Below are 22,821 nucleotides of genomic sequence, written 5' to 3'. Positions count from 1 at the left end.
TCAGGGCAGTCATCATCAAACAGATCAGCTGAGTTAATGTATCTCTCTCTATCCTAACAATCTGACACAACTGGAACAAGGAGGGTTGAAGTTTTATAGAATGATTTAATTAGCTGTCAGTAATGATCTTGGAGTCATTGTATTCTATTCAGTGTCTACCAGTGTATCCCTGGAACCTTTCAACAGTCTTGAGCTATGTCTAGCTCTACCACTGCAGCAGTCACCTGAGCAGTACCCTGAGGCTTTCATTGCACTTTGATTAGCAGCCTGGAAGATCAGAAAAAGTACATTGCGCTTTCCAATTCATTAAGACCCCACATCAAGTAAGAGCAAAGACAGAGACACTAGTTCAGAATATACCTTTACCCATCAAGAACCAAGCAACTTCCCATAGATCTTGGATGTGATAGTATTAGCAGTTTATGCACATGTCTGTAGCAAATGCGGGCTACAGCCACGCACTGAAGAATATGGTTGGCAGTCTCAGCCATTGTGGGAGGAAATTTAAAAGCCTCATCACAAACCATTCAAGCACTTTGTTTGCAGTAGAACGACCAAAGCACTAAATTAGTTGTTCTGCTTTAATGATGGGCATTAAACCACTTGACTGGTTGAGAGAATGGCCATGGCAGTGATGAGGTGGTTTTTTTACTCAACAAAATGCTTATCAAAAAAAGTTTGAAGAGGGTAAAAAGAAAGAAATATTGGAAGAATTGATTTAAAAACCTGGAAAAGATTCAGAGGTGTTAGTGAACCAAGAAACTGAATGAAAGATTAAAATGTTAAGGCAGATTTTTTTTAAAAAAAAATGCAAACAAATGAGGAAAACTGCTTGCTTGGCAGTTTAAAAAGAAACATCAATTGAATGTAATAAATAAATTGAAAGTAGAAGAAAAAATAATAGATAACTCGAATGACATTAGACAACAATTTGTAAAATATTATACAGAGCTATATCGAGCCGGTAAAGAAAATAAAGATAGAACTGGAGAATATTTATTTAGAGCACAGTAAATTACCATAGATTCCAAAAGAGTAAATCAATTATTAAAATGCACCAATAATAATACAGGAAGGGCAACAAGAAATTAACCAATCAAAATTAGGTAAATTGCCAGGGCCAGATTTATCAGCAAAATATTATTAAAAAACTACAACATTTTCTGGGACAACCGTTGAAGGATGAAGGATGTAAAAGGACGTAAAAGAGCTAATTCATCAAGATCAAGCTAGCTTTCTTCCTGGCTGACAGATGAAGGATAATATAAGGAAAATTAATTGATACAATAGAGTATCAGTATCTGGAAGTCAGGAATGAAAAGCAAGCAGCTTTGATGTTTCTGGATGCAGAGAAGGACTTTGATAACGTGTCATGGACCTTTATGGGGGGGGGAATATGGAGATGATGAATTTTGGAAAATCATTCCTAAGGGGAATTGACGCAAGTTATGCAGACCAACAGGCAATGTTGATAGTCAATAATGCAGTATCAGAAAATGTAAAATTACAAAAGGGACAAGACAGAGTTTGACCCCTGTTGCCATTACTGTTCATTTTAGTATTAAAGACCCTGGTGAGGAATATAAGATCTGATGAAGAAATAAAAGGTATAACAGTTGAATGCAAAGCATATAAGCCGAGAGCATTTGCAGATGACCTTGTAATGACCGTAGAAGACCCATTGGCAAGTATATCAAGGGTCCTAGATAAAATATCTGAATTTGGTCAGGTAGCGGGATTTAAGATAAATAAAAATGAAATGGAAGTACTGGTTAAAAATATGACAGAACAACATGAAAATGAGTTACAACTAGCAACACAATTGACAATTGAAAAAAAGAAGGTGAACTGTTTGGGCGTTTGGTTGACAGCTAAGAGTATAAATTTCTTTAAGGATAACTATGTATGGAACTATGGAAATAAATAAAGGGAAATATGGATGTTTGGGGAAGGATGGATTTATCACTATGGGGAAGAATTTCAGCAATGAAATTGAATGTATTGCCAAGATGTTATTTTTATTTCAAAGCATACCCTTAGTCAGTGGAGCAGAACACTTCATAATATATTATGAAGTGTCCTGTCTCTGCTGGCTGTGGGAGTGGATAATTTTTTTAATACATATATTTTAGACCTTGAGGGTCATGATAATAGATTTAGATGGCATGCATTTATTTGGTATGAGAAGACTAAAGTGCACAAAGGGTTTTTAAATCATTTGGTAAGGAAATCCATTTTCGCAGTATGGGAGAAATATAAAAACATGTTAGAACAGAAGACACCATGGTGGCTTTCCTTACAGGAAGCAATATCCTTGAAAAAAACTAATGCAAAAAGTGAATGGGCAACCTATAAAGAGTTGCTAATGGAAATAGAACAACAATTAAAGTTGAAAAGATTTGAGGATACAAGACATTTAGTAACAGATTGGTTGCAATACCATCAATTTAATGATGTCTTTAACATTGATAAGAAAAATGGGTTTAGTAAGGAAATTTCAAGGTTTGCAAAAGATTTACTGGAATGCAATGTGAAGTTACTTTCCAAAATGTATAAGTTGTTGCTAGAATGGCATACTAAAGATGAGGAAGTTAAATCGGTAATGATACAATGGGGAAAAGATATTGGGCACAATATTCAATTTTCATCTTGGGAAAAGTTATGGAGGGAGGACTTAAAATTTACAGCATGCTGTGCATTGAAGGAGAACTATATGAAAATGATGTTACACCTACAAAATTAGCAAAGATGTATAGAACTACTTCAAACGTATATTGGAAGGGTACAGAGAAGGAAGGCACGTTCTACCACATGTGGTGGATGTGCAAGATAACAAAAACATTCTGGGAACTGATATATAATGATCAGAAGAAATGTTTAAAATAACGTTTGGGGGGGACAGAAGCTTTTTTACTAGGAATTTCAGATGTAGAGATACGAAAGGAACAGAAACGATTATTTATGTATGTGAGGACAACAGCGTGGATACTATTGGCCCAAAGATTGAAAAAAGTCCTGACCAGACGTGAATGGTTGATGTAGATGATGGACAACGCCAAAATGGTGAAAATGACCAGGGAAATCAGAAACCAGGATATAGTCACTTTAATAAGGAATGGGGAAAAATATACAATTTACTTAAGAGAACACTGTAAAGTACTATAAACTTTAATAGGATTTGAGTAATGCTTGCAATGTACTAAAAGCTAAGGCAAAAATGGATTATTTTAAGAAAAATAGAGAAAATATATGATGCACTAGAAAATGTTTGATAATGGAAACCATGGAGGGGTGGAGGGAATCCTAAATATTGATGATTGTCACTAATGTTTGCATTCAAATGAATCGTGTAAAATTGAATAAAAAAAGATTTTCTTTTCTTTTTTTAAAAAAAGAGAGAATAGCCATGTTTGTGTAGCTCCCTAATAGAGAAAGCTCCATGGCCATTGCTGGCTCCAATTGAGACCTTCCTCGAAGTTGTGTAAGTGGCTGATTCATACCTGGCACACTCAGCCATTGGCACATTGAACTACTGACGTCTCATTTCATTCTTTTCACTCTCTGGAAACCACGTCGAAGACAGCAGGATCAGTTTTACTGCTTAAGGTCTCCATTGCATCCACAGCCCATTCCACACTTTCCAGCCTTCCTGGAATGGATCTAGTATCCAGGCTTTTTCTGAAGGAGCATCTCCACCCCACCCTAAATTCAGCCCAAACACTGAGATCTAGCTCTGAGGGCCTTATGGACATTTTCTCATTGTGAGAAGTGAGGTTAGTGGGAACCAGGCAGAAGGCCTTCTTGGGAGTGGTATCCACACTGTGGAATGACCTCCTATTAGATGTCAAGGAGATAAGTAACTATAGAACTTTTGGAAGACATCTGAAGGCAGTCCTGTATAGGGCGATTTTAAATGTTTGATGTTTTATTATGTTTCTGTATATGCTTGAATGCACCCAGAGTGGCTGAGGTAACCCAATCAGATGGGGTGGGGAGTAGAAATAATAAAATTATTATTATTACTATTATGAGGAATCCTTAGATAGAGGCCATTTTGAGGGGCTATTTTGTAGCTGGCTTCAGGGCTTTTGCCCTTGCCTATTTGGCTCTAAATTGCTTTCTTGAGTGCCTTCATCATTTACATTGTAAATTGCAAATTATCTATATCGAAAAAGAAATCTGAGAAGTGTCTATCAACAACTAATGAGATCATAGACAATTCCTTCACTGAGCTTTGAATTTCAGTATGTTCCTGGGGGAAAAAACACCCATTCCCGGACCTCACTGAACCATTTGTTCCCAAGAGTTGCCTGCGACATGAGACCATGGCCTATAAATAACTCCAGGTAAGCCTCTACCTGCACCAATTCCCTTGTTGATCCATCTCTGCTCTGAGTCTCCTAATCTTTCCAGAATGATGAAGGCACTCCTGAGCGCAAGCCTCCTCTTGGTCCTGCTTTCTCCAGGTAAGATGGGGGACATTTAATTACCTTTAGAGGACACTGAAAAGAAATTGCAGCATGGGAGAGAAGGGGAGTTAGAAGTGCAGATCAACACCCCAGAGAGCAAGGAGTGCAGGGTTACCAAGAGAAAGTAGCAGAGAGTTAAGTCATGAATATTTCTTGTGATGTCATTATGATGGACCCGACGACCCTTTTCCCTCTGGCACCGTTGGGCTCGTCCTCTCACTTAAGTATAGTGCACCCAACTCACAGAAAACCAATCCCACGGATTTCCACAGTCTACCTCAGATTATTTTGTAGGGGATTTGCGTGAAGTAAAACTTAATAATTAGGAGTCTCGGGCAGGATTTGCTCAAATAAACAATAACAATTTTATTTAACAAGGAAGTTCATGACACGAGAAGATAAAACTTAGGATTCTTCAGTTTACAATGTTATTTCACTTCAAGGTTTTCTCAGTTGTTTCACACTTAATACTTTGGTTCTTAACAAGGTGGTACTTTCTGTCAGTTACACACCCCTAGACAACCCTGCTCCTGAGGCACTCCAAGGTTTCACTGGTTTGGGAGTCTTCTCTTACTAGAAGAATCTCTCCCCTCCTGACTGGAATGAGACCTAAGTAGACTGTCTCTTTACAGCTTCTACTTCTCCTTTCTCAACCTCAGCCCCCCAGTTAATTCCTGGCCTAAATACTCTTACAGGACACCACACACTGTCCTTCACTCTAAGCTCAGAGACTCCTTTCTCTAGCATGTGATATTTTCCTCAGAGTGGATGCTTCTGCCCAGAACCAACTCTCACTCCCTATCTTCCTACCTATCCTCCCAACCTCACTCCCAACCTACTCCAAAACCTCCTCCCAACACTCCCTCCAAAACTCACTCCTCCTTTCTCTCCAAATCCTCTCCTTTTCAATTCCCCCTCCTGGAACCTTGGCCAATCAGAGGGTGCCATACATTAACCCTTTTCTGGTATGGGGAAAAGAAAAAGAAAATACTTGGGGACCCAACCTGCCCCAGCAAAAACAAACTTTTCCTTCACAGTCATCCGGATAAATGATGTCATAGAGATAAATAATGAATACCTCACAGGAATCTTCTGAGGATAAAATTGGGGTCGGGGGAGAGAACCATGTACACAGCCTTGGATGCAGATAAATAAATAAATTGGAAATTAGAAACCGAAAGTAAGTTAAATTGATAGATTGGTTCACCCCTACTCCAGTATCATGTCCTCACACTAGCCAACCCAATGATTATGGGAAGCTCACAGGACCTCAGCGCAACAACACTCTGGCTTACTGTGAGTTCCAGCAACTGATATCTGAAATATACAACTTTTTATACTGGAGGTAGTACATAGGCTTCATGTTTAGTAGCCACTGAGAGTCTTATTTTCCATCAATTTGTCTAATTCTCTTCTAAAGCCATTCAAATTGGTGGCATTAACTACCTCTTGTAGAAAATTCCTCCCCCCCCCCCAATTTTTTTTTATTAGTTTTCCAAATTTATAACAAACAAATTGAAAAAAGAACACCAAAAAACAAACAAACAAACATTTATCCTAATTGTAATAGTTTCACTTTTGTTAACTTTGTTGGGTAACATTCTTGAGTCCCCCTGGCTAAGTTTCCATATAGGTCATTGTAGCAGTTTTCCAAAACTATTTTCACAAAAAAATTACTTAGTCAATTAACATCTTTCTTTCTTTTCATTTTAACTTAACATAGTATTCTACAACATCACATATGTAAATCCTAGTCCTATCTGATACTCACAAGTAATTCTATTTAAGTTATCTTAACATATTTAGCTAAGTAGTCTTTGAATTTCTTCCATTCCTCCTCCTTCTTCTGGTCGCGAACTCTTCCAGTCAGGTCGGCTAGCTCCCAAAAGTCCATCACCTTCATCTGCCATTCCTCCACTGTTGGTACTTCTTGTGATTTCCAAGTTTTGGCCAACAAAATTCTAGCTGCAGTTGTGGAATACAAAAACAATCTGACATCTTTCTTGGGCAATTCCAAACCTGTTATTCCAAGTAGAAAGGGTTCTGGTTCCTTAATAAATGTATATTTCAACATTTTTTTCAATTCCTTATAAATCTTTTCCCAGAAGTCTTTCAGCTTGGGATCTTGTAGAAAATTCCATAGTTTAATTGTGCTAAGATGTAAATTTATATCCAAACAGTGGAAAGAAAATGTATCGTATTTAAGTGAGAGTCTGGATGGGAGAAAAAGTGGGTCGTGGGAAAGGGAGAGTTCACCTCCCCACTTCCTAGAAACAATTAAACCGGTGTTGTGGGCAATGGCTTTGAGAGTTTTAATTAATGAGTGTTTTCCTCAATTCCTTTTACTTTATTCTGTTAAAATGCTTTTAAAATTGAACCCCTTTTAATTTAGAAGTTTTAATTTACTATCACTTCCTCCTCCTAGTCTTATTAAGCAAACTGCAAAACCAACTAATAATAATGTTAATGATCATAATAATCCATGAAGTAAACTTTTGCTTGTGTATTCAGCATTACCTCTGAACTGCAGATATACTTATAACAAGACTGGAATGACAAACAATGGCTATGGTAAAACAACTTGTGACTCCAAGGAAGATTCCTGTGTTGCCAGTGTTCTGCGTAGAAATATAAGTAAATTTTCCTGCCTTTTTGTCTTTTCCTGTTGGATTAGATCCAGGTTAAGATTGTTGAACTTTAAGGGTTCTACTAGCATATAGAAGTCTATGCTAGGGCAACTCACTCATGAAAAAAGTGAGTTGAGGAAGCTGTAGCACTTCAGCTATAGATGAATTAGAACTCCCATCAGCCTCAGTTAGCCTGGCAACTTGTCAGGGATGATGGGAGATGCAGTCCAACAACATCTGGAGGATGTTACGAAAAAGGATCAATGCAGCAGCGAGCTCCAGGTGGCTGAAAAGCCAAACAGGATGTTGATGTTTTGGGACTGTACCGTGGGAACAAAGGACAGTCTATTCAGTGTACTGAGCACCGGATGTTAGCTCAGAGTGTCACATGATCTGTACTGGAAGTTCATGGGAGGAGTTTTCTCTCTCTGCTGTTGGTGATGAGAGAGTGCAGTCACATTTTCTCTGTACTGCTGGAAAGACAGGAATAAAGGCATGTAAATACATTTCTGTCTGTCTCTTTCCCCTCCCTGGCGATGGAGGGGAGGAGTGGTGTGTTCTTCTCACGTTGAGGAGGATCGCCGATTGAGATCTCGCCTGATCTTGCCGGGAGTCGCAGACGGGGAGTTCAACAAGGAATCAAGCCGGGTGCCTGGAGAAGGGCCAATTCCTCTGATAAGGCTTGATATTCCGACAACTGGTAGCATTAGCCGATGGTTATCTGATCCATGGGAATCAGCATGAGAGGTGAGAGGTCGATGGATCGTTTGCCATCCTCTGCACCAAAAGAAGATAAGATAACGTCTGCGTGCAGCCAGAAGCTGAACAGACGGCTGGACACCGAGAGGAGGAATGTCCGAGCAACGGAGCCCCAAAAGGTATGCTGAATTTCGGGCTAAAAAGTGTGAATGCAGATTGATTCATTCTCTGGTTCACGGGAGCTGCGTTTGGAAAAACAGCTCTGAGAGCAAAGGCTTGCATACCAGGAATTCTTGTGGTTGATAAGATTTCCTGTCTGAAGAAAGGTATGCACAGTTGCTAGGCAACGCCTGTCAGTAAAGTGGAAAGTTACTGGCTCAGTCAGAGAGCCTGGGAAGTGGAATTGTTTTGACTATCTTAGCAAGGACTTTAAAACAGCGTGCAGTTTGCCTGCCAGTGTAGGCAGTAAACAACCCAAAATAGACTTTTGGATTTTACTGGCTTGAGAGTGAGAGCAGAGACTTGGATTCAGAATGGATGCCAAGAAGGGGGGAGATTTACCCTATCCACCTCCCCTGACTAATGACAATTATTCATCTTGGTCTGTAAAGATGAAGGCCCTGCTGCAGAATCAGAGGGTCTTTGAGGTGATTGAGAACCCAATCCCTGCAGTTCCAACGCGACATTGGGAATCACAGAATCTAAAGGCCAGGACGGCTATAATTCTGTGTGTCTCAGATAGCCAATTGGTGCATATTCAGAATCTAGAGTATGCGCGAGAGATTTGGGAGACGCTGCGTAGAACACATCAGAGGGATGCTGGTTCTTCAGCGTTGCTGTATTTTGAGAAGCTGACCAATCTGAGGCTTGCGCCTGATGGAGATGTTCAAGCACACCTGACGGAGATGAAATATCTGCGCCAACAGATGGTGGAACACAATTTCCGTCTACAGGAGGAAGTGTTTTGCTTCATGATGATAAACAGCCTAAATCGGACAGACAAAACGGTTGCCAGTCAGCTTGGTTCCCTTCCGGCTCAAGATTTGACCGCGGAGAGGGTGTGTGCCGTTGTTTTGAATGAACACGACCGCCTTGCTGCGCTGGAAGTAAAAGACAGGGGGAGGGAGGAACGGAGTTCTAATTCCCCCACAGATGTTGCTACTGGAGAGAATGCTGTAGCTTTGAACGTTGTCCGATGTTACAATTGTGGACAGGCTGGGCACCTTCAGCGGAACTGTAAGAAGCCACGCCAGCCAAAAGGAGCTAAGGGCCGCTCAGCAAAGCCTGAGGCGTCAGGCAAAAGTCATACCAAGCCTTCGGTGAAACCTGCAAAGGCTTTGATGGCGAAAGGAACCACGCCAGATGTTGGGAACTCGTTTGTAATCGACACTGGATGTACTTTTCATATGTCCCCACACAGAGGACTATTTTCAACGTTTAAGAAGCAAAGCTTCGCTGTGAAACAGGCCAACGGTCAGGAGCTGGAAGCGACCGGGATAGGGACTGTGTATCTTAAGAGTCTGAACTAGGCTATAAACAATGTTTACTTGGTTCCTGAATTGAAGTTCAATCTGCTGAGTGTTTCGCAGATTGCAAAGAAAGGACTGAAACTGTCCTATGATGCTGAGAGCTGCAAGATCTTCAAAGATGGAGAGTTGTATCTTTCTGCCAGAGAGAAAGATGGGCTGTATTTGTTGACTTATGACCAAAGTGATTACATGGAATGTAATTCATCTGTGTCTAACCTAATTTCTCCCGCAGGTGTGACCAAAACGAGCGCCGAGAAGATGGCCAGGGTCGACAGAGCGTTTCAGTGGGTGTATGCTGATGTGATAGGTCCTCTAGAACCATCTAGAGGCAAAGCAAGATTTTATCTTGTGTGTGTGGATCATTTCACTAATTTTGTCTGGATTTATGTGTTACAGAGGCCACAGGAAGCCTTGGAAAGGTTTCAGGAGTTTTGTGACAAGGTTGAAAATATGCATAATGCTAACATTGATTTTCTTTTCACAGATGAGAAGCAAATATTTCTTTTACAGGATTTTCAGGAGTTCCTGCAGAAGAAAGGGATAAGACACAAGGTTGCTGTTTCAGCGGAAGCGTGGAACAGGGGTGTCTGTGTACTGGTGAACAAAGAATTGCAAAAGGGGATGAATGCGCAATTGCTTAGTTCACATTTGCCACATGAGTACTGGGCGGAGTCGCTAATGTCGTTTTGTTATACGTGGTTGAGAAAGGTTTCAAAAGAGTTGGGAAGTTCTCCTTTTGAGAAACTGTTCCAGAGAAAACCTTCTGTTGCCCATTTCAAGGTTTTTGGGTCTCATGTGAGGACAGAAGCTCCAGGTGGAGTAAAGAATGCCAGAGGCATTTTTGTGGGATATGAAAAGGGTCTCTACAGAGTAATTTTGTCTGAATCTGGACAGGTGATTCTCACAAAATTTCTAGAGAGTGCTCCTGAACAGGAGAGAGTGATAGTACACACATTTCCCACAGAGGGCAATTCAGATGATGATAATTTTACAGAGTACAGTGGTACTGAGAGCGACAGTGATAGCTCGGAGAGCTCAGTTGTCACAGTCATTGAGAGGAAATCTCACACAATGGATAGACCTTCACAGGTGAAGGACGAACCACTGTTTACCATTGGAACTGGTTCTCCAAAGAGTCCTGAGACTGAACCAGTGAGCAGAGAGAATCAGCACCTCATACGAAGGTCTGAGAGAGTTACAAAGGGTGTACCACCCAAGAGGTACTCAAAAGAGTTTGCTAACTTAGCTATTGCATGTGTTGCTGTTGTACACAACCGAGGACAGGTTGGAGCTGTGTCTAAGTCAGAGACAAAGACACAACAGAGAGTTGCTAGCCAAGGTAATGCAGATGCGCTCATTCCTTGGAAGCCAGACAACCAGAGAGGTACACTGGGGAAACCAGTGGCGAGGAGTTCCAAGGGTGGAACTGTAACAACAGGGGAGTGTTATGTGTATAACAACTGTTTGTTTTCTTCTCTGGATCACGCTTTGCTTGCCGCAACACGCATTGATTCTTTTGGGGGAGGATGTTACGAAAAAGGAGCAATGCAGCAGCGAGCTCCAGGTGGCTGGAAAGCCAAACAGGATGTTGATGTTTTGGGACTGTACCGTGGGAACAAAGGACAGTCTATTCAGTGTACTGAGCACCGGATGTTAGCTCAGAGTGTCACATGATCTGTACTGGAAGTTCATGGGAGGAGTTTTCTCTCTCTGCTGTTGGTGATGAGTGCAGTCACGTTTTCTCTGTACTGCTGGAAAGACAGGAATAAAGGCATGTAAATACATTTCTGTCTGTCTCTTTCCCCTCCCTGGGGATGGAGGGGAGGAGTGGTGTGTTCTTCTCACGTTGAGGAGGATCGCCGATTGAGATCTCGCCTGATCTTGCCGGGAGTCGCAGACGGGGAGTTCAACAAGGAATCAAGCCGGGTGCCTGGAGAAGGGCCAATTCCTCTGATAAGGCTTGATATTCCGACAGAGGGTCATAGCTTCCCAATCCTGAAGTAAGCAATGGCTTGTATATGAAAATGGGGAATCTAACATCACCTGATCACAACCAGTGGCTGAATCTGCGTGCTTATCTCCAAGCTTGGAGAACTTGATTTGTATCAACCAGAAATCCCTATTGACCCAAAACAATGAACTCCAATTTAGTTTTGGTTATCAAACTAGACAATAAAACTAGAATATAAACTGAATATTCCCTTTGCCATAAATGACATTGAAATTGAGAGTCCTTTCACAGATCTATAAAAAACTAATCAAAAGCTGAGCAATTGGGATGGGAAATGGAGGGGCTTCACACTTTCATGGCTCCCCCTCCCCCCTCAAGTAATTTTGAAATAACTTTCAGTGATGAAATGATTAGGAAGGAACCAACATTAAGTATTCTTGCAGTTTGCCTATTACAAAGGGGTTCTGTTATCCAGCTTGATTCAGTATGGGACCCTCCACCTGACGAACTTCTTTCATACTTCAGGCATTGGTTGATTTGATCCCCTTGCCAGTGTGGTGTAGTGGTTAAGAGCGGTAGACTCGTAATCTGGTGAACCAGGTTCACGTCTCCGCTCCTCCACATGCAGCTGCTGGGTGACCTTGGGCCAGTCACACTTCTCAGCCCCACTCACCTCACAGAGTGTTTTTGTTGTGGGGGAGGAAGGGAAAGGAGAATGTTAACCGCTTTGAGACTCCTTCGGGTAGTAATAAAGCGGGATATCAAATCCAAACTCCTCCTCCTCTTCTTCTTCTTGCTTGTTCCTGATTAACCCACCCATTCTACCCTGGAGGACATGGGTGCCATTTCTGGTTTGTCTGAGGTGCCAAAATGCCTTGGGGCAATCCTGGGTGGGATGGTGGTGCTCACTTGACCATTTGTTCCAACATCACTGCTACATTTTTGGAGGGAGAGGGGCAAGTGGGCACTAAGGTTCGTGAAATGCAAGTGTCTTGCCAAGTGTCTTGTGTTCAACAACAGGAGTTCAGTGAAGAATGCCCCGAACCTGCAAATTGTTATGATCGGCTAGCAGCTAGAGTGCAGTGTATGTCAGATGTATTGTCGGATGTATAGGAGAAGGCATGAGTCCTCGTGCTAGAAATTTGATGTGAAATGAATTTCTACATACATTCCAAATTTAAAGCATTATACAAATTAATTGCAAACATAAAAACAGAGGTTGGTCCTATGGATTAAGGAGGCAAGAGACTACTGCTTGTGGCAGAGAGCTGAACTCATAAATGCCTGCAGAAAACTATTCTGTTCCACCAGGGCTATGCAGATCATTAAGAATAGATCTTTCCACATGTTGGCTATTTGCAGATTAGTTGCACTGCAGAAAGCATGCTGGGAAGACCACACATTACAAGGAACACAAATATAACATTTGCTAGGTTTTAATAACAAAAACTCCTTTTACATTAATTATAATATATCAATAAGCATGACCCATCCACCAAGGGAGTGAGAAAGCTGCTTCACAGCTGTAAAACTAGGTCACGTTATTTGCTCTGGCCCTTAAAGAAATACACATCTTGTGGAACAATAATGAACCTTCAAATTTAAATAAACCATTCAACACCACACTGGTTAATTGATATCTATCTATTTACTTTTAATGTTGTTTTTATTGTATCTCTTATGTATTATTACTGAAAAACATTTTGATATTTTTTCCTTTTATGTTATAGCAGTGCACACGTGTTTAAACAAACAAACAAACAAACAGCACCTCACTTTAGATTGCCAAATTTAATAATACTTTCCATATTGTTAGTTTGAAAAGGTCCTGATTCAGGCATCAAAGAAAATTGGAACCATTACAATGAATGTGCCTTAGGAGCAATAGTCCTGAATATATTCCCCAGATCTAGATATTTATTTCAATTTCTTTTTCATAGTAGAACTCCGAGCGCAACTTTTGAATAAATGCACGTCATCCGACAATTGTTTCTCAGGCAATTACAGCTTCACTGCAGGGGATGGTAAATTCTTTGAGATGAAGAAGCACTGCTGCAACACGGAACTGTGTAAGAATGCAATTCTCAGCCGTAGGTTTCTGTATAATTTTAAAATCCACAACATGTTAGGGCTTTGCATTGGATTTGGCCAAAGGCTGGATAGGTAGTCAATCAGCAGTACTCAGAGGACCTGGGCCTCATTCAAATGGGGTGAGACAGCCCCAGATGGCTATATGGGTTGAGCCATGCAGCACTATTAGGGCCTCTCAAGGGGTGGAGAGGCAGGCTGAAGAAGCAGGCAGGAGGAGAAACTGTGAAGAAGAGGGACCTACTGGGCAGCTACATCTCTGCCTGAGAAGGGATTTCCAACCAGGCTTCTCCTGAATCTGTACCAATGTCAATCCTAAACCCTGACTGGGTCTAGATAATCTTTTCATCCAATAATACTTGCAGGTTCCCCACCAAAACTGTAAAGCCCTTGGGTGAATTACAATAATATAATATACATGTACAAAAAACAGATAAAACCATTAACATGCTCATTATTCTTTTGATTTTGGCAGTTCCTGATCACAGCTGTCAGAGGCTCAGGAGCAGAAGAGCAGGGGAGAGAGCAGATAGAGAGCGGAGGAGAGGAATCAGAGGGGAGCGTAGGGGAATATGACAGTGGACCGAGAGATTCCATGAGCTTCTCCAGCGAATCAGAAGATTCCCAGGAGAGGGCGCCTATGGTAAGGGCGAGGCGAATCCCAGAGGGGACGATCCATAAACAAGGAACCAGAGGGGAGTCCCAAAGGAGTAGCGGAGGAGTAGGGCCAGTTTCCCCACCAGAGCACAGTGGGGGGGAAGAGTCACGTGAGTCAGGACCATCTTCTCCTCCATCGGGGAGTGGGGAGAAGGAGGGAAGGCCAGGTCCAGCTAGCCTCCCCGAAAGGGGGAGCAGTGACACAAGTGTAACGGTCAGAAGGAAAGTGGGAGGCTGCGCGCGCGCGCCAAGTTCAAATGTGGAGGAGCGCGGGACAGCAGAAAACCCGGATTGGGAGCCAGGTCCTAAAGCCCGAAAGAGGGGGGGGGAGGAGTCGGGAGAATCAGCGTCAGAAGAATCTCGGAGGGCAGAGACTCCGACTAGCAGAAGGACCCAGAGAAAGAAGGAACAGAGGAAAAGGTGGAGTAAAGCTAGAATCTTAAGCTGGTGTCAGGGGGGCGGAGATTCAGATGGGACTTCTGCGGTCTGACGGATAGATGTAGCGTTGCGCGCTGCACGTCTGGAAATGAGACTGAACTTCAATAAAGACTTTTAAACTTGAGCAAGAAGCAGCGTTGGTCTTGTGTGAGCTGGGACCTTGGGCAGCGCTGACAGTAGGTCCCATCTCGTAAAAACTCTGCAAGCTCACGAAGATAGGCAAAGATGACTACAGAGGAAAAAATCAAGCAATTGCAGGAAGCGGTGTCAACGCTCTACGCAGAATTGGCTGCGTCTAAGAAAAAAGAAGGAGAAACAGCTGCGCTCTGCCAGGATCTGCAAGCCAGGTGGGACAAATGGGGAAAGGAGGGGCAGCTGGGAGCCAAGCCGGAGGGAGTTGCCCTCGGGAAAAGGGGGGCAAGCCTGGTGACCCATTTTGACGGGAACCTGCAGCAGTACCCTAACTTCAGAGCAGAAGTAGTTTTCGCGCTCAATTTGCTTCGGAAAGATTTTAGAGATGAGGAGGAGAAAGTGGGTTTCATAATCACTCATCTGCATGGGGAAGCTAAGTCGTGGCTGCGAACCTTGTTACGCGAAAATGACCCCGCCCTCAAAGATTCAAGCGCCTTTATTGGAGCCATGGACGCTTGCTTTAAATCAATGGTGGATGTGGATGTCGCTAGAAGGGAAATGCATGGATTGCGGCAAGGAAAAGCGACAGTGCGCCAGTATCATTCCCGCTTTTTTGGGTTAGTAAATGTGCTGGGCTGGCAGAAGGACTCAGCTGCCGTCAGGGATCTGTTCTGGGAGGGGCTGAATGGAGCCGTGAAAGATGAGCTGGCGAGGGGAGAGAGACCCCAAAATACAACAGAAGTTGTCCAAAGGGCGCTCGCAATTGGGGTGCGCCTGGAAGAACGCCCGTGGAGCAGGGAGCAGGGGGGAAGAGCAAACACGTCAGTTAGAACGACTCCCTTCCTACCCAGAGAGACAGAGCGCGCTCAGTCCACGCCTGCTCTGATGAGGGGGGAGGAGCCAATGGAAATCGGAGGTGCAAGGGCTCAGACAGCAAGCAGAGCCCAAACACCAGGAGCAGTCAAGGCGAAGGCTCCTAGAGGGAGCAGGAAGTGTTACATCTGCGACAGTGCACTGCACATGGCCAAAGAGTGTCCCCAGAGGCTCCAGAAGCACACTGCAGCCTCAGCAACTGTTAAAGGAGCAATTCAGCAGGAGGAGCAGCCCCAGGGAAACGGAGGAGCCTGGTTGGAGACAGAGGCACTGGGGCTCAACCAGGCGAGTCAGTGAAGCAGTCCCCAGAGATTTTGCAGCCCACGGACCCCCTCCCACCCAAACCAGTGGTGCAACTCACTGCATCGCTCCAGCTGCCCGATGGGCTCACCCTGGAGGTCCCTATTACCATTGACTCTGGTAGCAACGCAGACTTTGTAGGGTTGGACTTCGTCAAGCAGCATCGCATAGCACTCCTGCCAGCCACGACGCCCCTAAATGTTGTCACAGTAGATGGCAGGAAGATACTGGGAGGAGAGGTGGTACAGCAGACACCGCCTCTGGTGATGCAAATTGGGAACCACCGTGAAGTCATCAGTTTCAACGTCACTCACCTGTCGGACACGCCCATAGTGTTGGGCATGAGTTGGCTGGATAGGCACAGCCCGGCATTAGCGTGGTACCAGCGGCAATTGACCTTCTGCTCTTCCTACTGCGCAGCGCATTGCATCCAGACCTGCCAGGAAGAGGAGGGGCAAGAGGATGCACCGCAGCTACACCTAGGCATGGTGCAAGCGGTGCCCAACAAGTACAAGGCCTTTTTGGAAGTCTTCTGCGAGAAGGAAGCAGACAAGCTGCCTCCCCACAGACCCTACGACTGCAAGATTGACCTCCTGCCAGGGGCGACGCTGCCGACTGGGAAACTGTACTCCATGTCTGAAGACGAAATGCAAGAACTCAGGGAGTTCATAGATCGCAATTTGAAGCGGGGATTCATCCGGGAATCCAAAGCAGTGGGGGGCAGTCCCGTGTTTTTCGTGAAGAAGAGAGACACGCCCGAACGGAGGCTCATAGTGGATTATAGAATCATCAATTCCAGGACAAAGCCCACAGCATTCCCCATGCCCAAAATTGACGACCTGCTCGCGACGGTGAGGAAGGGGCGGATCTTCACCAAGTTGGATCTACGAGGGGCCTACAACCTTATACGCATGCGGGAGGGCGACGAGTGGAAGACAGCCATGTTTACGCCTTTAGGAACCTATGAATACAGAGTCATGCCGTTTGGTCTCCAAAATGGCTCCCATTGTTTCCAAGCTTTCATGCACCACGTGCTAGCGGGACTCCTCTACAAGAAGTGCGTCTGCTTCTTAGATGATATCCTGATCTTTTCGGACTCGCAGGAGGCGCACGAGGAGGACGTCAAGGAGGTCCTGCAAAGACTACGGGAGCACAGACTTTACGCCAAACTGGAGAAGTGCCAGTTCGACACGACAGAGGTGGATTTCCTGGGCTACAAGCTGTCCGACAAGGGACTTGCCATGGACAGCGCCAAGGTCCGCTCAGTGTTGGACTGGAAGAGCCCGCGCAACCGGAAGGAGGTCCAGAAGTTCGTCGGTTTCGCCAACTTTTATCGCAAGTTCATCAAGGGGTTCGCGAAGGAGACAGCAGCCATCACGGACACCCTCAGCTCCAAGAAGAAGAAGTTCACCTGGACGGACCAGGCGGAGCAGTCCTTTCGGAGGCTCAAGCGTCTCTTCGCGTCCGAAGAACAGCTGCTACACGTAAACCCCAGCAAACCGATGAGGGTTGAAACGGACGCCTCGGACAGAGCGGTGGGGGCGGTCCTGTTGCAGCAAGATCCGCAAGGGGACTGGAGACCGTGCGCATTCTACTCCAGGAAGCTCAGCACGTCGGAGCAGAACTACACCATCTGGGACAGGGAGTTGCTGGCCATTCATGCTGCTTTCAAGGCGTGGCGGCACTTCCTCGTCGGAGCCAGACACACAGTGCAGGTTCGCACGGACCACAAGAACCTGGAGTACTGGCGCACGGCGAAGTTCCTGAACCAGAGACACATCCGCTGGGCGGAGTTCTTTGCAGATTTCGATTTCCGGATAGAATACATCCCGGGAGACAACAACGTCATGGCGGATGCGCTATCCAGGAAGCCGCAGTATCTCGAGGAAGCGGCACCGGCAGCGGCCAAACACATTTTCGCACCAGAGGTGTGGGCGTGCGCTTCAGCCGCAGTGGACCTGGACGCAGTCCGTCGTGCGCTACAGGCGGATTCGTTTGCGCAATCCAAGATGGAGGAGGTGCGAAACGGCACAGCGAGGGACGACGAGTTCCAGATACGCGACGGACTACTCCTCCGCAAAGGGGCTCTCTACGTACCGGGAGACGACCTTCGTGCGAGAGTCTTGCAGCAGCTGCACGACGCGCCCAGCGCTGGGCACTTCGGCAAGGACAAGACGGCGGAATTAGTCACCAGGGACTTTTGGTGGCCCAAGGTGCGGGGAGAAGTTGCGGATTACGTTTCCAGGTGTGACACCTGCCAAAGGGCCAAGCCAGTACACAGGAAGCCGGCGGGTCTGCTGGAACCGCTGCAGACGCCGCTCGAACCATGGGAGAAAGTGGCCCTGGACTTTGTTACAGATCTGCCCAGTTCGCGCGGCAAAACAGCGGTACTCGTGGTCGTAGACCTCTTCACCAAGATGGCGCATTTCATTCCGTGCGCGAAGGTGGCCACAGCGGAACAGACCGCCAAGCTGTTCATAGACCACGTTTTCAAAGCTCACGGCCTGCCGCGGTCCATCCTGTCCGACCGGGGTCGCCAATTCATCTCGAACTTTTGGCAGAAGCTGCTGGGCATCCTGAACGTCAAGATCAACTTAGCGTCGGCACGACACCCGCAGACCAACGGACAAGCGGAGAGGGTCAACGCCATCATGCAGCAGTACCTGCGATGCTACGCCAATCAACAGCCCTCGACCTGGGTGGACTACCTACCGCTAGCCGAGTTTGCCTACAACAACACGAAGCACGGGTCTACAGGGGTGACACCGTTCTTCGCCAACAATGGGCGCCACCCCAGAACCTTCCCGGGGTTGGAGACCGAGGCAGAGGGGGAGCCACGGGGGGCAGAGCACTTAGCCGCAGAGTTACAGGAGGTCCATGAGCAACTCCGAAGGCACTTGGAACTCGCGAAACACGCCTACAAGATGCAGGCAGACAGGCACAGGAGGGTTGGGGAAGACATACAGGTAGGGGACTGGGTCTGGTTAGCAGCTCAGGCAGTGCCGGCCAGAACGCTAGCTAAGAGGAAGCTAGGACACAAGCAGCTGGGACCTTACCAGGTCGCGGCACAAATCAATCCAGTGGCCTACCGGTTGACACTCCCGGAGGGCTCCAGAATGCACCCAGTCTTTCACAGGTCAGTGCTCACGCCTTACAAGGCGCCCCACAGGTTTCAGGCGCCAGGGAATGCACCAGCTCCACGTAGCCCATCGCCAACAGGGGAGGGACCACAGAGGGCGACGCCACTCAACGAGGTCACAGAGATTTTGGACTCCAGATGGGGGGAAGAGGGAGTTGAATATCTCCTCGCCAGGGAGGGTACTCCGGCCAGCGCCAACGAGTGGGTGCCTTGCTACGCCGTGGAGGAGCACTATCTCAAAGACGAGTTCCATTCGATCTTCCCACACAGACCCATGCCGGCGGAGTATTTCGACGACTGGCTTTTCACACCCACACTGTCAGCCAGCACGTTCCAAGGTTTCTCCTCAGATGAGGAGCCGACGCCGGGGATGAGCTCCCCGGAGGGGTCGCTCTCGGGGTTTGCCACGGACCGCTCCTATTGGTGGGACACTCAACCAGAAGTGGGGTGGAGCAGGGAACTGCTGAGGGGGCCCTTGCACACAGCCTCACCCGAGGGACCGGGTGGAGAGGAGGACATGGACGTGTGGGGGGAGGATCTTGGTTTTGAGCACGACAGCAGAGAAATGGAAGCAGGGGAAGTCGACGTCGACGAACCCATCGTGGGGGGGCCTGATCCCGCGGGCCGGTTGCACACCAGGGGGAGAGAACAGAAGCCAGCACTCACACCCCCAGCGCTGGAGCACCTGGAACCCACACCCGAAGAGGGGGAGGGGGGAAGGGGGGGCTTCGAGGGGGGGATGGATGTCAGAGGCTCAGGAGCAGAAGAGCAGGGGAGAGAGCAGATAGAGAGCGGAGGAGAGGAATCAGAGGGGAGCGTAGGGGAATATGACAGTGGACCGAGAGATTCCATGAGCTTCTCCAGCGAATCAGAAGATTCCCAGGAGAGGGCGCCTATGGTAAGGGCGAGGCGAATCCCAGAGGGGACGATCCATAAACAAGGAACCAGAGGGGAGTCCCAAAGGAGTAGCGGAGGAGTAGGGCCAGTTTCCCCACCAGAGCACAGTGGGGGGGAAGAGTCACGTGAGTCAGGACCATCTTCTCCTCCATCGGGGAGTGGGGAGAAGGAGGGAAGGCCAGGTCCAGCTAGCCTCCCCGAAAGGGGGAGCAGTGACACAAGTGTAACGGTCAGAAGGAAAGTGGGAGGCTGCGCGCGCGCGCCAAGTTCAAATGTGGAGGAGCGCGGGACAGCAGAAAACCCGGATTGGGAGCCAGGTCCTAAAGCCCGAAAGAGGGGGGGGGAGGAGTCGGGAGAATCAGCGTCAGAAGAATCTCGGAGGGCAGAGACTCCGACTAGCAGAAGGACCCAGAGAAAGAAGGAACAGAGGAAAAGGTGGAGTAAAGCTAGAATCTTAAGCTGGTGTCAGGGGGGCGGAGATTCAGATGGGACTTCTGCGGTCTGACGGATAGATGTAGCGTTGCGCGCTGCACGTCTGGAAATGAGACTGAACTTCAATAAAGACTTTTAAACTTGAGCAAGAAGCAGCGTTGGTCTTGTGTGAGCTGGGACCTTGGGCAGCGCTGACAACAGCGTTCTGACTGAAAATGGCCTGAAGTGCCCAGCCTGCTTCTCCAAAGGAACCGCAGAGTGTGAAAGTGAGAAGACCATCGACTGCCTTGGGAATGAGACCCAGTGTGTTGTTTTTAAAGGAGCTCTTCATATAGGTAACATTGCTACTCAGACAGGGGGAAAGAGCCTAGTCATTGGCTGGGTCATGCAAACTCCCTCCTGTTCTCCTGTTCTCCCTCCCCTCCCCTTTCCCTTTCCCTTGCATATTACTAAAAATGTGAGAGGGACCACATCTCTCACTGGCCCCACTCTGCAACCTTCCTTTGATGTTTTGCCTACCTGGACTGTTTCCTTTAACTCTCATAATGCCTCGCTTGTCCAGAAGGAGTATTCAGAGCGAGATGTGTATATAAAACACCCTTCTGAACAAAAGTAAAAAGTGCATTCATGGCTTCACCCCAGTTGCATTTGGATCTCTCCACCACTGGGTTGCAGTCCAGGGGAAAATGTGTCCCTCTTGCTCAAAAAGCATATTTATTATGTAAAAGGCATGTAATAAGTTTCCTTAAATTCTGTAACAATGAGCAGTATCTGGCTAACTCAGCCATTAGTGCAAGGACTTACAGTTGTACAACAGGATTTCCTCTCTCTTCTGCCTGTATGTGTTCTTTATCTTCCCAAATGTATTTAGGAGGACAAAGAGAGGGAGGATATACTCAGTTCCACAAGAATACATCATTTTGCTGATGTCATGATTTAGCTACATTAGTAAAGATATAGCACTTTATATTCATTAAAACACTGTGACACCAGATGGCTTGATGGAATCCTGTCTTTCGTCAATCGCATTTGCTTGTATGAAGGTTGCAATGCATTTAACGGAATCGCTTTTTTGATGTGTCTACATCCAGCCTTAGATGGATACCTCCCTATCAACATAGTTTTGAGGAATAATGCTGTTTGGAGACAAGACAAATTTGCCAAATCCCTCCTTTCTGAAAAGAAGAGAGAATTTGGAATGAACGGGGGAAGGGAATATGGGTTGATTTGCCCCATAAAGGAAGAGGCAGAATCAAGGCCCTTCGAGCTGCTTCTGCCCTACATTCTTTCTTCTTATCCTTCTCCTGCCCTTTATAGCCTGGGCTGTGCAAATTTCTCTTCTAAGGGCTGAGTAAGAATTCTGAGAGGAGTTCCTAATTGGCTTTTGCAGTCCCCCCTTTTCACCTACTTCATGTTAGCTGTGTTTAACATGAAACTCGTAAAATAAAAGGAGGATTCTCTGGATGCTTAGATCACAGTGGGGCAATGAGGAAGCCTCAGTGGGCATCCAACTGTCCTGAGAGACATTGGAGTGCACCTCCAGCTTTTTTTGTGTGCGTGGCTGCATCACACTTTTGACTCATGCCAGGTTCAAACACTCAAGGCTCCCACACCAGGGAAGGGAGTATTGTTTTCAAATCTTGCTGTGTGGCCACAGCATGTGGCTTTTAACATGCCCAGGAGATGGTAGGGATAGAATTCCTCTCCTTTTTTTCTTTTTTTCTTTTTTGCACCTCACATGCACACAAGAATTTGATTTGGTTAATCTTGTTAATTAGGCCTGTTTTCAGATCCTCTAATTTCATTATATTTTATAAATATTACCTGTTTACTAATAATCTTTGTGTCTTGAGACTCCTTTGGGTATGATGGCAATTCTGAATTACATATGAGTGTTTTTTTACCTTAACTTCTGATGTTGAAAATTTTGTATATTCATGTTCCAATGAAATTATGATATTTTTCAGATTTTTTAAATATACACATTTTAAAACTACCTAATTAAAATTCTCATTCACTGTCACAGGCAGAATCTTCTAGTCCCTGGGTAAAGGACTTATGTCAATATTTGTTTTCTTTTCCCTCAGCTTTTGCTAGGCTCCACCATTTCACGTTCCAAGGTTGTGGAACAACAGATTTTTGTGCCATCCCGGAAAACAGAAGAACACTTGGATCTGGGGAATTTGGCCTTTTTATTACCCAAAAAAGATGTTATACTGCTTCAGGAATCTCACACCAGCCTGAACATGAAGGGTAAATAGGACAGTGTAGACCTCCTCCTTGTGTATTGCAAAATCCATGGCAATGAGGGGAAATTGGAGGCCTAGTGGTGAAATCCAGGTTGCAGGATCTGTGGTTCTTTCTTTTTTGCTTTTGGTGGAGGTAAAGGGAAGCAAGGGGTAGAGAAAAATGGGTCAAAATGTGGGGGTTGTAGATTCTAACTACAAAGAACCCTGTAGTGTATCATTAACAAATAGTTAAGTTTTCATTATGATCATTACAAAACAAAATAAATGGTTATGGGAAATAAAATTTTGGTTCTTAGTTCTGTTTCAGATACAAATGCAATTATTATTTATTGGTTTAGCTG

General features: G+C 45.7%; 1 protein-coding gene across 1 annotated transcript; it reads left to right on the top strand.

Moving 5' to 3' along the window:
• The first annotated feature begins 2,263 nt into the window (after nt 1-2,263).
• On the top strand, nt 2,264-22,492 carry LOC128419198 (urokinase plasminogen activator surface receptor-like). Its single transcript, XM_053399618.1, has 7 exons — nt 2,264-2,599; nt 4,414-4,466; nt 5,707-5,765; nt 6,981-7,115; nt 13,228-13,375; nt 20,421-20,566; nt 22,319-22,492. Exons 1-7 carry the CDS (start codon nt 2,264-2,266, stop codon nt 22,486-22,488), a joined length of 1,047 nt encoding a protein of 348 aa, XP_053255593.1. The 3' UTR covers nt 22,489-22,492.
• The last annotated feature ends 329 nt before the right edge of the window (nt 22,493-22,821 follow it).

The sequence above is a fragment of the Podarcis raffonei genome, chromosome 8, assembly GCF_027172205.1.
Source record: "Podarcis raffonei isolate rPodRaf1 chromosome 8, rPodRaf1.pri, whole genome shotgun sequence".
NCBI classification, from domain to species: Eukaryota; Metazoa; Chordata; class Lepidosauria; order Squamata; family Lacertidae; genus Podarcis; species Podarcis raffonei.
This window is presented reverse-complemented; position numbering and strand designations above follow the sequence as displayed.